The sequence below is a fragment of the Vulpes vulpes genome, chromosome 1, assembly GCF_048418805.1.
Source record: "Vulpes vulpes isolate BD-2025 chromosome 1, VulVul3, whole genome shotgun sequence".
Classification (NCBI taxonomy): domain Eukaryota; kingdom Metazoa; phylum Chordata; class Mammalia; order Carnivora; family Canidae; genus Vulpes; species Vulpes vulpes.
In genome coordinates, this window is record NC_132780.1 from 9,140,924 (window position 1) to 9,154,827 (window position 13,904).

At 42.0% G+C, this 13,904-nt stretch overlaps 1 protein-coding gene and 1 non-coding gene across 10 annotated transcripts in view; both read right to left on the reverse strand.

Moving 5' to 3' along the window:
• The window catches only part of LOC112928380 (uncharacterized), a 45,509-nt gene that overhangs the window by 10,299 nt on the left and 21,306 nt on the right, over nucleotides 1-13,904 (reverse strand). For 2 of the 9 annotated variants that reach the window (XM_072752644.1, XM_072752656.1), the window contains exons 6-7: nucleotides 6,411-6,479; nucleotides 2,817-2,908 (exon numbers count right to left, since the gene is read on the reverse strand). In XM_072752644.1, the coding sequence (XP_072608745.1) occupies nucleotides 2,859-2,908; nucleotides 6,411-6,479 (119 nt within the window). In that variant the 3' untranslated portion in view covers nucleotides 2,817-2,858. Of the gene's footprint in view, nucleotides 1-877; nucleotides 1,598-2,816; nucleotides 2,909-6,410; nucleotides 6,526-13,138; nucleotides 13,307-13,904 lie in introns of those variants that run through there. The other 7 variants (XR_012000462.1, XM_072752651.1, XM_072752648.1 and 4 more) reach the window with 7 other exon arrangements.
• Nucleotides 11,525-11,634, reverse strand: LOC112928586 (U6 spliceosomal RNA). The gene has a single exon (XR_003236757.1). It is a non-coding gene; the product is annotated as a U6 spliceosomal RNA (small nuclear RNA).

Sequence of the window (13,904 nt, forward strand, 5' to 3'; positions counted from 1 at the left end):
GGGATAGCAGCAGCAGGAGAGGAAAAGAGAATCTCAAGCAGGTTCCTTGCTTGATGTGGAGCCTGATATGTGGCTCGATCTCATGACACTGAGATCATGACATGAGCCAAAACTGGATGGAGTTGGATGCCTGACTGAGCCACCCAAGCACCCCAGAAGTGGAGTTTTTAAAACAAGTGTTTCCCTGCACACATCTCTTTACTGTGTTCCACTTTGCAAAGACAAACAAGGGGAAGAAAAAAGCTAAATATACGTAAACACTTTTGTTTATTTTTTATTTTTTTATAAGATTTTATTTGTTTATCCATGAGAGACACACAGAGAGAGGTAGAGACACAGGCAGAGAGACAAGCAGGCTCCACACAGGGAGCCCGATGTGGGACTCGATCCTGGGTGTCTCCAGGATCATGCTCTGGGCTGAAGGTAGACACTCAACTGCTGAGCCACCCAGGTGTCCCCTGTTTGTTTTTATTTTATTTTTTAAAAGATTTTATTTATTTATTTATTTATTTATTTATTTATTTATTTATTCATTCATTCATTCATGAGAGACACACAGAGAGAGAGAGAGAGAGAGAGAGAGAGAGAGAGAGGCAGAGACACAGGCAGAGGGAGAAGCAGGCTCCATGCAGAGACCCCGACGTGGGACTTGATCCCGGATCTCCAGGATCATGCCCTGGGCTGAAGGCAGTGCTAAACTGCTGAGCCACCCAGGCTGCCCCCCTGTTTGTTTTTAATTGTAAAAAATAACACACTTGGGCAGTGTGAAACTGTAACCTGCTTCTTCCTCTGTCTGTGTCTCTGCCTCTCTCTCTCTGTGTGTCTCTCATGAATAAATAAATGAAATCTTTTAAAAAAGTAACACACTTAAAAGTACTCGCAACATAAACATATAATAACATAAATATAACAACTTATAAATTCAGGATGTGTAAACACCATCTTGAAAAAGAAACTCCTGCACAACTGTTCACCTACAGGCAGCGATGGTACATTTTCTGAATACATCCTCCAGTTACAGCAATGGTAAGTGCACTCTGGCTTGATGCAGCAACACTTTGGATACCTGTCAATCATTTCCATCACTTCCGCAGGATTCATGGATTCTCTGGTAATATTTCCTTTGGGTACTACACAGAGTCAGTAAACATCTCAGATGAGATGACAGAGCGTGTACCGCTAAGTTGTTAAAAATGACTCTCTTGCTTGTCACAGAGCACCAATGCAGCAACATGACAAACATCACCCCAGTAGGCACAGACCAGAAGCCATGTCCTGATGGCATGGGTCACAGCACAGCCAACTCCGATGACTCTAACACTGTCTTCTATGTCAGCCGCAGGGCAAGAGGAGGATAATGAAGCATCAGGATAACTCATCCAGAAGAAAATGGTGCTTAACATCCTGATGACCACATCGTTTCTTGGACTTGCCCTCACAAATTATCCCTAAACATTACTTGGACATTTTGCCTTTTCATCAGGATCTTAAGGTGCATATACTGTGTAATGTGATAGGATAGGAGTTGCTCAGCACAGTGACTTCTCTTGCTGAAGCAGCAACAGAGCAGGCCAGGCAGATGCTGGAATCCAGAGCCCTACAAGGAGCAGCAGGGTGGTGCAATCCCCAGATGTGAATCTGGCAACCTGAGCGGCCCAGCATCTGCTTATATTTTTTATATCTACCATATAGAAAATTGTAAGTTCAGACTATTACATCTAGTTAACCTAACATCACAAAGCCCCATCTCATTTTTTCCCCTTTGATATGTGTGACTCCCTGCTGTGACACAGGGAGAAGCTTGGCTCCCACTACCCTAGATGTATTGACTGACTTGACAGTCTCTTCCCACCCCCTCCCCACCCCCAGACATAACAAACTCCCATCACTGCTCCTGCCCCCTGCTCCGTGTGGATGCTTTCCTCATCTTACCTGGACTGTGACACTCACTACCTCCTACCTGACCCACATGAATGTCCCCAACATTCCTCCTATTTGAGGCCCAACACCCAAAGCTGGGCAGTATTAATATCTAGATGTCCTCTTTACTCTGCTTGGGCTTTGAAATCTCATGCCGACACCTCAGTCATCCTATGTGGACACCCTCCTTATCCTGCTCAGGCTGACACCCCCTGCTGGTGCATTCCACCCTTGGACTGCCACCACTTGGACTATCACCCTGTACCAAGGCACCCCCTGCATGAACACCCTCCTCATCCTACTCAGGCTATAGTTACAGATATAAGGTTGTAAAAGCAACCTTAAAAATCTAAAAAAAAGTGTAATCCTGAAAGGCTTATTCGATAAATTGTGCCATAATAATTACCCTTAATTGCTTTATAAAACCCTAATAGGTATAAACACCTGGAAGGTATCAAACTAGAAAAGTTCACTGGCACTTTGGTCTTCTTCCTATATTCATGGAGGTATAAGAAACTTGTGGTCAGCTAGAATGACTTTTACTAAATAGGAGTTGGAGAGTCTCTGTGCCCTCTGAATATTCACTTAGTACAACTTCTATTCTGCAGAAATACATACACACATCACATATATATATACAAGTGCAAAGAAAAATTTTGCTAAAATATACCTCCCCAAAATATTAATAGAGATATTGAGGCTGTTTTAATTTTCTTCTTTGTAATTTCCCCATGTGATGTAACTGAATAATTACAAAAAGTGAACACTAATTCCATAATCTTAAGTATAAAATAAATCTATATCCAATTAAAACTTGTTTTAAATCTTAGAAGAAGCAAACTGGTTTGATATATGTGGGAGCAGAAATCAATTTGACCATCATAAATAGAGCTTACCAGTTCTTGAACATTCTTCTTCAATAGGAGATCTTTTTACTGCTAAGATTCTTCTTTGAATGAACATAAATCAGGTGAAGGGTATCTGCAGACTGAATAATAAAATCTGGTCAAAGAAGACAGAACAGTATATGATTCTCTCTCCTCCACTGAGTAACCAACGTTACTCAACGTTGGATATAATCCTTGTAAAATGTCTTTGAATCCCAAATTTTAGTAAAGGAGATTCATAAAAAAATTGAAATTGGGAGTTTTATTGTTCATCATTATGAATATTACTTTACTTATATGCACTTTCTTTTCTTATAACAAACTCTATAAGCATAAGTCTCAGTCCATTGATTCCTTGGAAAAACCTGTGCCTCTGATGACACAGATCTCAGACTTCCAATTACATTCCTGCTCCCAAAAGCCTTAAACAGCAAACAATTATGTCATTCGTCACATCAGTCAAACTGCCATGAATAATATTGCCTTACTTTTAAAGTGAGGTTTTGGAGACTCATGATATGATTCAACCAACACATTAATATCAATAAAGCAAAACTTTCACTAGACTGCAAAATGTGCATTTCTTACTATTACCAATAGTGAGTGCAGAGCAATGATTTGAAAAAGGAGGGGAGGGATCTCTCTGCCTGGCCCAGCATTCACTGGGAAGGCAGGCCTAGGATAGGCCATTGGACATTTCAGGAAAAGAAAAGCAAACGTTTCCATGCACTGAAAACAAACATGCATTTAGAACAAAGATGAAAACAAACTCAACGAATCTACACTTTCAGATGTGCAACAGTTTTTCCTCCTTCTCAAGATCCTTCTTTTGTAGAATAGCGGGACTGGGGAAGAAGGAAATCACGAGGCACCAGGCCCTTTTAAGAGCTATACAGACGGAGAAAATCCCCTCCAGGGCCACATCTGCCGTGATGTCACACACACTACCAACTGTGAGCAGGAGGCTGGAGCCAAGATTCTTAGGATCAGAGGTATGGGGATGCTGTGGTTCGGACAAACGTAGCTGCACCCACAGCGCCTGCAAGTAGGGTCTCTCCCACCATTTCCTCCAGGGCGTCCCTCTCAGGGACACTGCTGGCTCTAAAAGTGCCACCCCAAGCCCAGGTCCGTGCCTTCCTGCTGGGAACCTTCTGCCTAGGGCCCAATACTGACTGTCCTCTTGGGGAAACGTGAGCACAGTGCTCTGCGCCGACACTCGGGGCTGCGAAGGGAGAGCGGGCAAAGCAGCAGGAAAGCGGGTCGGTGACACGCACCACAGAGCCGGGCGCGCGCACACACACACGCACGGCGAGTCACACTCGGTCGCACGCCCCCTCCGCTGCTCCTCACCCGCGCAAGGGGCTGGGGCTCCGGGCCCCACGAGCTCTGGGCTCTTCACTGGCGGCAGCTCCATCCTCAGAGCCCGCCTCCGCCTCACCTAGCGCCGCCTTCCTCCCCTGACTGCTGCTAACTCACGGGGGGGGGGGGGGGGGGGGCGGAGGCTGAGCCACCCCAATGCACCCCCCGCCGCCCGGGAGTCCCCGCGACCACCACTCGCACCCGGCTGGCGGAAGACGCGCTCTGCGGTGGGCGCGCGGGGGCTCCGAAGGCGCAGGCGCAGGTGCAAGACCGGGGCGCGGGGGGCTGCAGCCGGGTCCGCCACCGCTTCCGGCAGAGCCTAGCTCGCACGCACCGTGGGGCTGGCTGCTCGGTGGGAGCCTCGCCGCTCATCCAGGCGCTGGGTCCTCCAGCGTGTGGACTCTTGGCTGTCTCCTCTTCTCTTTAAAGATTTTATTTATTTATTCAGGAGAGACACACAGAGAGAGGCAGAGACCTAGGCAGAGGGAGAAGCTCGCACCCTGCGGGGAGCCTGACGCGGGACTCCGGCCTGACCCACCTGGGCCAAAGGCAGAGGTTCTACCACTGAGCCACCCAGGCGACCCTCGGCTGACTCTTCTCATTAGCCAGTCCCAGCGGGATTATCTGGGTGTATTTTATAGAATGGGGCGCGTGGCCCTGCATACCTGGCCTTGTGAGCGCATGTGCCAGCGGCAGTCGGTCTGCCAGGGCTGCGGAACCCATTGCCCTCTCTGGCTGGAGGTGACTTGTTTCTACTACTATAAATCTGCCCTGCAAGATGTCGTTTGCATAATGGAGCTTTTAAAAGCTACTTGGACAGGGGAATTAGAATAGTGCAATAGCACCCCAACTGGACTTAAGGGTCAACTCGCTTTAAGCGTGTGCACTCCTTGCTTGTTGACCTAAGTCCCTTGATCTGTAGCAGAAGTAACCTACTCTTGGGGATTTGCAGAACATTGCCCTTGAGGAATGAAGGACCACACTTTCCCTGAGATAAGGCCTGACTACATTGGAAAACAGCTGTGATGGGCACACCTGGGTGGCCTAGCGCTTGAGTGTCTGCCTTTGGCTCAGGTCGTGATCCAGGGGTCCTGGAGTCGGGTCCCGCATCAGGCTCGCGGCCGGGATCGTGCTTCTCCCTCTGCCTATCTCTACCTCTCTCGGTGTCACTCATAAATAAATAAATAAAATCTTTACAACAAAACAAAATCCCAACAGGCACTTCTGCAGAAATTGCTCAGTTGATTATAAATATGTGAAAATGCAAAGGACTTAGAACACTTCAAGATATTTTAAAAGAAGAACAAGGGAGGTAGTGGTGGTTTACACTACCTGAACTCAAGATTTACTGTGAAGCTAGAATCATCAAGTCAATGTGGTGTTGCTATAATAATAAATTGATAAGTGGAATAAAACAGAGGATTGAGAAGTAGACTTACACTTGTACAGTCATTTCATTGTCCTAAAATCTTTAAGGCAGTTCAATGTGGGAAAGGACAGTTCTTTCAAAAAAGGGTGCTGGAACAACTGGATAAACTTGGGAAAATTAATCTTACCCTATATTTAACACCATACCCCCAAATTACATCAAGGTGGATCATAGATATAAACAACTATAAAGTTTCAAGAATGAAATATGGTGGAATATCATCATGACCTTGGAGTACCCAAAAAGCCTTACCCTTAGAAAAACTGGTTAAGGGACGCCTCGGTGGCCCAGTCAGTTAAGCGTCTGCCTTCAGCTTGGGTCATGATACTGGGGTCCTGGGATCAAGCTCCCCATTGGGCTCCCTGCTCAGCAGGGAGTCTGCCTCTCTCTCTCCCTTTGCCTGCTGCTTCACCTGCTTGTGCTCTCTCTGTCAAATAAATAAAATCTTTAAAAAACATATAAATTGAACTTCAATAAAACTAAAAAATTCTCATCAAAAGATACCATCAGGACAATGAAAATGAAGTTAGGGACTGGCATTAAGTATTCATGAAACATATTCAAAAAAGGGCTTTTATCTAGCATATCTAAAGAAATACAACTTAATAGGATGAAAGTCAAAAACAACAAAAAAATGGGTTAAAGATGAAAACAGAGACTTCACAAAAGATATACAAATGTCCAATAAGCACCACAGAAACAAACAAAAGAGTCCACAGCATGAGTGTTTTAACCACATTACTTGGTTAAAAGTAATGTGAGGTATGGTGATGCAGATCCAGAGGACAAAGAGTTTTACAGTTTATTATACTTACAGTTCCCAGGGAGGAACACAGCATGCCATATAGGGTCACTCTGGAGAAGTGCCAGGGTCATACACAAGGCTGTGGGAGAGAAGAAAACCGTGGGCGATCATCTTTATTGTTGTTTCTGTGGAAAGGAATGAAGGAGGCAAAATAGACAGGCTTAGGACTGCTACTTTGAATAATTTCAGCAGGCTCTGGGGAAGAGGGGCTGTCCCTGGTTGTCTGGTACCTGGTCCTGGGGCAATTAGGGCAAGTGTATAGTGTCTTGGAATGTGAATGCCCAATGAGAGAGTTAGTTAGGGTGTGTGCTTAACCAGTAGCTCAAGAAGAGCAACTGATTGCCTTCTAGCCAGGGTCTAAAAACATTGGGAGATAATACAACATTTGTAAAAACTATATTATGATGAGTCCTCAAGTCACCAAGAAAAACACAAAGCAATCACAACAGCAAGTACAACGTGTCTACTATGTAAAAGATAGGCAACGTCAAATGTTAACAAGACTATAGAGAAACTGCTACTGTCATGTATTGCTTATAAGAGTATAAACTGTACAGCTTGTACAGCGATTTGGCATTTCTTATAAAAATTAAACATGGATTTACACTATGATCTAGTAGTTTTACTCCTGGGTATTTATGCAAGAGAATTAGAAATATATACCTACAGAAAACTTGTTTGGGAATGTTTATAGCAATTTTACACATAACCACAACTCAATAATAAAAAGACAACCCCTGCTCCCCACCCCATCCCTAGTCCTTGAAGCCATAAGCAACCATTAGTCTACTTTCTGTCTCTGGATTTTTCTATTCTGGAATTTCATCTGAATGTGATCATATAACATGTGGTCTCTTGTGACTAGGTTATATTCTTTTCACCTAGCATAATGTTTTTCAAGGTTCATCCCAGTTATAGTGTATATCACTACTTCATTCCTTTTATGGCTGCATGATAACTCCTTGTGTGGATATTCCACTATATTTGTTTGTGAGGACTGCCATGACAAAGTACCACAGAGTGGTGGCTTAAACAACAGAAATGTATTTTCTCATAGTTGTCCAGGCTAAATGTTCAACATAAATGTGTCAGTAGAGTTGTTTCTTCTCTTGGCCATCTTCTCCCTTTCTCTTCACATGGTCTTCCTTCTGTATGGACAAGCCTGTGTCCTAATCTCTTTTTTATAAAGACACTAATCATTGAATTAGGGCCTACCTTCATGACCTCACTAGATTTTAATTACCTCTTTGAATACCCTATCTCCAAATACCATCACATTCTGAAGTACTAGGTGCTAAGACTTCAATATATAAATTTTGGGGAGACAAATTCGTCTCACAACAGCCACATTTTGTTTATCCACCTGTTGATGGACAGTAAGTTGTTTCCACGTTTTGGCTATTGTGGATAATACTGTCATAAAGATCCATTTACAAGTTTTATTATTTTTTTTGACAGTACAAATTCTAGTTGTATTGGTCTGCTTGTTCACAGTTAAGTCTTCTGCTCAGAGAACCGAAGGGCCAGCTAATGATGAGGGAAGGCAGTGTCTGCAGCCTTCCAGAGTCATGGGTCTGCAGGGCTACCCCAGCCCAATGCAGTTCTCTGCCCTTGTGCCTAGGAGGAAAGAACAGAAGTTCTTTGGGTGGGTGGGTGGATGCGGCAGCTACAGGGTAATTTTAGTGTAGAGCCTGGGGTTTGTTCTTCACAGCAAGAGATAGTAATCACATAAAGTGTTATTACAAACTTACAAAAATTGAGAGAGTTATATATTATTCTCACTTGTTTGGATGTTTTCCTTCATTTTCTTTTTTACAAAACAAAACAAAAAACAGCAAGGAAGAAAAATATGGAAGGCAGATGAGTCAGACACCTGGGTTCAGATCAGAAGGGAAGCTGAGATGAGAATCAAGCTGTTACTGCTGGAGCAATAACACTGTGGCTGGCCCTGGGACTCTTTCCAGGTACCTTGGGAGAAATGCAACAAGCCGTAGAAAGAGAGACAATGTTAAAAGATGTTTTTAGTGGGAAATTTGTAACTTTACATACATGCCTATGATACCAAAAAAGAATTAAGATCTAAAATCATTTGGAAAAATTCACCAGTGAGGCTGTTTGGCCCTAAGCTTTTCTTTGTTGGAAGGCACCAATCTCCTTTTTAAAGTATTTTTAGATTTTCTATTTCTTCATGACTCAGTCTTCGTAGGTTGTGTTTCTAGGAATTTGTCCATTTTATCTAGACTATCCAGTTTGCTGGCACAAAATTGTTCATAATACTCTCTTGTAAAATTGATATTATCACTTCTTTCATTTCTTTATTTTTTTAACTTAAATTTCAGGTAGCTAACATACAGCAATATTGGTTTCTGGAATACAATTCAGTGATTCATAACTTATAATCAACACCCAGTGCTCATCATAACAAGTGCCCTCCCTAATACCCATCATCCATCTAGCCTATCCCCCATGCACCTCCCTTCATCAACCCTCAATTTGTTCTCTGTCATTAAAAGTCTCTTATGGCTTGTTTCCCTCTCTCCTTTTTTTCCCCCCGCTCTCCTATTTATTCATCTGTTTTCTTTCTTAAGTTCCACATGAGTGAGATCATATGGTATTTGTCCTTCTCTGACTTATTTCACTACGCATAATACATCTAGCTGTATCCATGTAGTTACAAGATTTCATTCTTTTTGATGGCTGAGTAATTATTCCATTGTATATATATACCCTATCTTCTTTGTCCATTCATCAGTCAATGGGCATTTGGGCTCTCTCCATAGTTTGGCTATTGATGCTGCTGCTATAAACATTGGGGTGCATGTATCCCTTTGAATATGTATTTTTGTATCCTTTGGGTAAATATCTAGTAGTGCAATTGCTGGATGGGTAGTTCTATTTTTAACATTTTGGGAAACCTCTATCTCTTTCATTTCTAGTGTAGTTATTTGAGTCTTCTCTCCTTTTAGTCTGCCTAGCTAATGACTTGTCAATGTGTTGATTTCTTTGGAGAAACAACTCTTGGTTTCATTAATTTCCTCTTCTATTTCAGTAATTGTCCCTACTATTTTTCTATCCTCTATTTTCTCTACTCTGATCTTTATTAGTTCTTTCCTTCTAGTACCTACAGGTTTAGTTTTTATCTTCTAGTTCCTTAGGTGTAATGTTCGGTTGATTTGAAATCATTTTATTTATTTTTATTTTGTTAAGATTTAATTTATTTATTCATGAAAGACACACACACACACACACACACACACACACACACACACACAGAGGCAGAGACACAAGCAGAAGGAGAAGCAGGCTCCATGCAGGGAGCCTGATGCAGGATTCGATCCCAGGACTCCAGGATAATGCCCTGGGTCGAAGGCAGAGGCTAAACCGCTGAGCCACTCAGGGATCCCCTGAAATCTTTTTAATATAGACATTTAATCCTATAAATTTTCCTCTCAGTACTGCTTCTGTTGCATCTCACAAATTTTGGTAGTTTGTGTTTTTGTTTTCATTGGTCTCAAGATCTTTTCTAATTTCCCTTGTGATTTCTTAACTCATTAGTTAAGAGGGTATTAATTTCCACATATTGAGTTTTTTGTTTTCTTTGTGCTACCGAATTCTAGTTTCAATCTTTTAAAATTTATTAATACTTGTTGTGTGGCTCAACATATGGTTTACCCTGAAGAATATTCCATGTGCACTTGACAAAAACATATTCTATTGTTGGGTGGAATGTTCTGTATATCTGTCAGGTCCAATTACCTACAGTATTTCTCAAGTCCTCTATTTTCCTATTGATGGCCTGTTTGTTCTATATATTATTGAAAGTAGAGTACTGGGCAGCCCAGGTGGCTCAGCGGTTTGATGCTGCCTTCAGCCCAGGGCGTGATCCTGGAGACCCAGGATCGAGTCCCACATCGGGCTCCCTGCATGGAGCCTGCTTCTCCCTCTGCTTGTGTCTCTGCCTCTCTCTGTGTCTCTCATGGATAAATAAAATTAAAAAAAAAAAGTAGGGTACTGAAGTCTCTCCATTCAATTCTGGCAACATTTGCTTCATATATTTCAGAGCTCTGATGTTTGCTACTTTTTTTTTTTTAAAGATTTTATTTATTTATTCATGAGAAACACAGAAAGGAGAGAGAGAGGGGCAGAGAAACAGGTAGAAGGAGAAGCAGGCTCCATGCAGGGAGCCTGATGTGGGACTCAATCCTGGGTCTCCAGGATCACGCCCTGGGCTGAAGGCAGCGCTAAACCACTGAGCCACCCAGGCTGCCCAGATGTTTGCCACGTTTTAATTGATATATCTTCTTGCTATATTGACCTCATTATCATTGTATTATATAATGTCCTTGTCTCTTGTAGCAGTTTTTAATTTAGCTTATTTTGTGTATTAGTATAGCCCTTCCTGCTCTAACTTGGTATTTGCAATATTTTTCTCAATCATTTCATTTTCAACTTATGTGTCTTGGATCTATTGTGTGTGTGTGTGTGTTTCTTGGATCTTAAGTGAATCTCTTGTAGACAGTATACAGTTGGATTCTGTTTTATATCCATTCTGCCAATTTACATCTTTTGGTTGAGTTTAATCACCTTGCATTTAAAGCAATTACTGATAATGACTTACTTTTGACATTTTGTTGTTTCCTTTATCTTGTAGTTTTATTGTCCCTCATTTTCTCCATTATTGCTTTCCTTTGTGTTTAGTTGATTTTTCACCGTGGCACATTTTGATTCTCTCCTCACTCACTCACTACATTTTTTTTCAAGTTTTGTATTTAAATTCTAGTTAACATAAAGTGTAATATTAGTTTCAGGTGTAGAATTGAGCGATTCAGGGATCCCTGAGTGGATCAGCCATTTAGCACCTGCCTTTGGCCCAGAGCGTGATCCTGGAGTCCCAAGATTGAGTCCCGCATCAGGCTCCCTGCATGAGGCCTGCTTCTCCCTCTTGCCTGTCTCTGCCTATCTCTCATGAATAAATAAATAAAATCTTTTTTTTTTTTAAAGGATTGATTCATCACTTACATACAACTCCTAGTGCTCATCACAAATGCCCTATTAACCCATCACTTATTTAACCTAGCCCCACATCTACCTTCCCTCCAGAAATTCTTTGTTCTCTATAGTTAAAAAAATGTGGAATGCTTCATGAATTTTTGTGTATGGTCCTTGCACAGGAGCCGTGCTAATCTTCTCTGTATTGTTCCAATTTTAGAATATGTATTGCCAAAGTGAGCAATCATTCACTGTACTTAAAAATTATTTTTAAATAGATTCTCTAAAACATACTATATACATCTTTTAAAAGATTTTTTAAAATTTTTATTTATTTGAGAGAGAGAAAGAAAGCAAGAGCAGAGGAGAGCAGAGGGAGAGGGAGAAGCAGACTCCCTGCTGAGCAGAAAGCCTGATGCAGGGCTTGATCCCAGCACCCTAAGATCATAACCTGAGCTGAAGGCAGATGCTTAACCAACTGACCCACCCAGGCGTCCCTACCATATACATACATCCTAATGTAGAATCGACTTCAAAGTTATAGCAACTTAATTCCAGTGACTTATATAAATGTTACTCCTATATAGTTCCATTTCACCCTCCCTCTTTCTGTGATTAGTATATGTAGATATGAATGTCTATATATGCTACAAATCCTGAGATTAAAACACTCCTCAAAGGTTGACCTTAAAAACTAGCCCTTCCTGAATTAAATTGGATCAGACTACTAAGAAATTTATGCCTCCAAGAAATTGTTGAAAACAGCAGAGCAATCAGCAGGAAATCAGTGGAGCATAATGAGCTGGAAATAATATCAAATGAGGCAGATTGCTTCACAAAGAGATCAGGCAAAAAGATAGTCAGTGACTCTTGTCATCCCAGGTGACTGAGAACACACACAAGCATAACACTAAATGCTTCACACTGCAAGGGGAAGTGGATTTCAGTAAAATAGCCTAGTTAAAACACAACACAAATAAGCAAACAACAACAACAAAAGCAAGTCTGGGGGTGGGAGGAGGCATTGATATTCAGAATTGCTACAATATATTACCTAATATATCCAGTTTTCAGTAAGAAAAAGGGACAAGAACAAAGGAAAGTATGAAGACAATATTTTATCAAGTAGAGAATATTAATAAAGAGATACATGTAATAAAAAGGACAAAATGGCAATTCTAGAGTTGAAGAATAGTGTAACTAGTATTAAAAAATTCATGAGAGGGACACCTGGGTGGCTCAGTGGTTGATCGTCTGCCTTTGGCTCAGGGTGTGATCCCAGGGTCCCAGGATCAAGTCTTACATCAGGCTCCCTGCAGGGAGCCTGTTTCTTCCTCTACCTGTCTCTGCCTCTCTCTCTCTCTCTCTGTCTCTCATGAGGAGATAAATAAAATCTTAAAGAAAAAAATGAGGAAAAATATTTAAAGAAATAATGGCTAAAACCATCCCCAATTTTTAAAAAAGATTTTATTTATTTATTCATGAGAGACACAGAGAGAGGGGCAGAGACATAGGCAGAGGGAAAAGCAGGCTCCCTGCAGGAAGCCCAATGTGGGACTCGATCCTGGGACCCTGGGATTACGCCCCAAGCCAAAGGCAGACACCCAACTGCTAAGACACCCAGGCATCCCCCATTCCCAATTTTAAAAAGGATTTTATTTATTTATGAGAGAAACAAAGAGAGAATAGAGACAGACTCCACACTGAGCATGGAGCCCAACACCGGGCTTGAACTCTGGACCCCAAGACCATGACCTGAACCTAAACCAACAGCCAGATGGTTAACTAACTGAGCCACCTAGGTGCCCCAAACCATCTCCAATATTTTGATAAACATTAATCTATACCTACCAGAAGCTCAACAAACTCCCAGCAGGATGTGTGCAGACACTCACAGATACATCGTGGTAAAAAATGCTGAAAGTCAAAGACAAGGAGAATATCTTGAAAGCAGCAAGAGGAAAACAATGTATCACCCACAGGGTACCTCAATAAGATTAACAGCATACTTCTCATCAGAAACAATAGAGGCCAGAAGGCAGTGGGATAACATTCAAATTGCTAAAAAGAAAAAAACCCACCAACCAATCCTATAACCAGTAAAGTTATCTTTCAAAAATGATGGTAAGGGGCATCCCTGGGTGGCTCAGCAGTTTGGTGTCTCCCTTTGGCCCAGGGTGCAATCCTGGAGTCTCAGGATCGAGTCCCGTGGCGGGCTCCCGGCATGGAGCCTGCTTCTCCCTCTGCCTGTGTCTCTGCCTCTCTCTCTCTCTCTGTGTGTCTATCATAAATAAATTTTTAAAAAATGATGGTAGGGACGCCATTTGGATCTAATAGATGTGGTAACCCTGGAAATCAGATTCTCTCTCTTCCCCAGAGTTTGCTGGGGTTTTTTGGAGGTTGTTTAGTTTTGGTTTTTGTTTGTTTTTTTTTCTAGATTTTATTTATTTATTCATGATAGACATAGAGAGAGAGAGGCAGAGACACAGGCAGAGGGAGAAGCAGGCTCCATGCC